Source organism: Galeopterus variegatus, unplaced genomic scaffold, assembly GCF_000696425.1.
Source record: "Galeopterus variegatus unplaced genomic scaffold, G_variegatus-3.0.2 Scaffold6034, whole genome shotgun sequence".
NCBI classification, from domain to species: Eukaryota; Metazoa; Chordata; class Mammalia; order Dermoptera; family Cynocephalidae; genus Galeopterus; species Galeopterus variegatus.
Window position 1 is genome coordinate 2,218 of NW_007732145.1, and position 1,446 is coordinate 3,663.

Sequence of the window (1,446 nt, forward strand, 5' to 3'; positions counted from 1 at the left end):
TCACATTTACATTTTTGTTAATCGGATTGATGTTATTGTTTTATCTTTAAGCTTTTTAGGGATAGTTTAAAATAGCATTCTCTCTAGACTCAGTATTACTCTATATTACTCAAAAGTCTCTTCTGTGTCTACTGAATGTTCTGCTGTGCCGTGACGACTTTCTGTTGTGGCTGGTTGGAACTCCAATATCTCCTGTCTCAAATGCTTGAGGATCCTTGGCTTTCAGTGTCCTGGAAGTAATGTGTTTTGTTGTTTTACATTTACAGCTCAACCAAAGGCTTAAGACGGCTGCTATGCAGAATTCAAGAGCTCATTTTTTAGGTGGCTCACTGTTCACCAACAATCTCCTTAATTCAGCAACTTCAAGCTCATGTCTCTCATTCCATGTCAATGAGAGTATTATGCTCTTTGGGAAAATACCTCAGGCAGAAAGCTAATGATTTAGGGATTATATCATGTTCTTTACTTTAAAGGATCATAATCTGCTTTGTCTGTTATCCAGTTTCTGAAAAAATTACTTCATGTATTTTTCCCAGTTGTTTAGTTCGATAGGAAGGTAAGTGGGGTATGAGTTGCTCTGTTATGACCTAATGTAAAAGTCTACATTTGTATTGCAAATGTTTAGAGATGCTAAAATTGATAAATATCAGCAGTATTTATATCCTGTCCTAAAACTCAAAAATTGAGACCAGCAAATATAGCTCCTATGGAAGTCTGTATTATTGTCATGAATTTTTACTTGTATATTCCATTCATTTGTAGCAATGTGGACCTGACAGCTGTTGTGATCCTCAACGCTGTGTGCTGAAACAAGGATCCCAGTGTGCTACAGGATCATGCTGCCAGAACTGTCGAGTAAGAATTTAAGTTTGATAACATCTTCCAAATATATAAAGAATCATGTTTAGGATATTTTAGAACACTTAGACCTACAACTGTAAGTCAAAATAAATGACTTTTCAAAAAAATATAAAGATAATAAAATGAGAATCAGATTTCTGATTTTGTAAACTTTTGTTGGGGTCTGGGACCTCCTTTTAATACCAATATTCTCAATAACTTGATGCTGGGTTTTTTTTTTGTTTGTTTGTTTTCTTCCAAATTTTATTTTATTTTGTCAAAATACAATGTGGTTGATTATTGTGGCCCATTACCGAAACCTCCCTCCTCCACCCTCTCCCCCCACCCTCCCAACAACCTCCTTTCTGTTCACTTGTTGTATCAACTTCAAGGAATTGTAATTGTTGTGTCTTCTTCCCTCCCTGCCCCAATGTTGTTTGTGTTTTACTTATTTATTTTTAGCTCCCACAAATACGTGCAAACATGTGATATTTCTCTTTCTGTGCCTGATTTGTTTCACTTAATTTAATTCTCTCAAGGTCCGTCCATGTTGTTGCAAATGGCAGTATTTCATTCATTTTTTTAGCTGAGTAGTATTCCATTGTG

At 35.5% G+C, this 1,446-nt stretch overlaps 1 protein-coding gene across 1 annotated transcript in view; it reads left to right on the forward strand.

Moving 5' to 3' along the window:
• Positions 1-762: 762 nt before the first annotated feature.
• The window catches only part of LOC103605734 (disintegrin and metalloproteinase domain-containing protein 32-like), a gene marked incomplete at its 5' end in the record, with an annotated part of 103,962 nt that continues 103,278 nt past the window's right edge, over positions 763-1,446 (forward strand). Inside the window, one exon of the mRNA XM_008590356.1 lies at positions 763-855. Coding sequence (XP_008588578.1) covers positions 763-855 — 93 coding nt within the window. The remainder of the gene's footprint in view (positions 856-1,446) is intronic.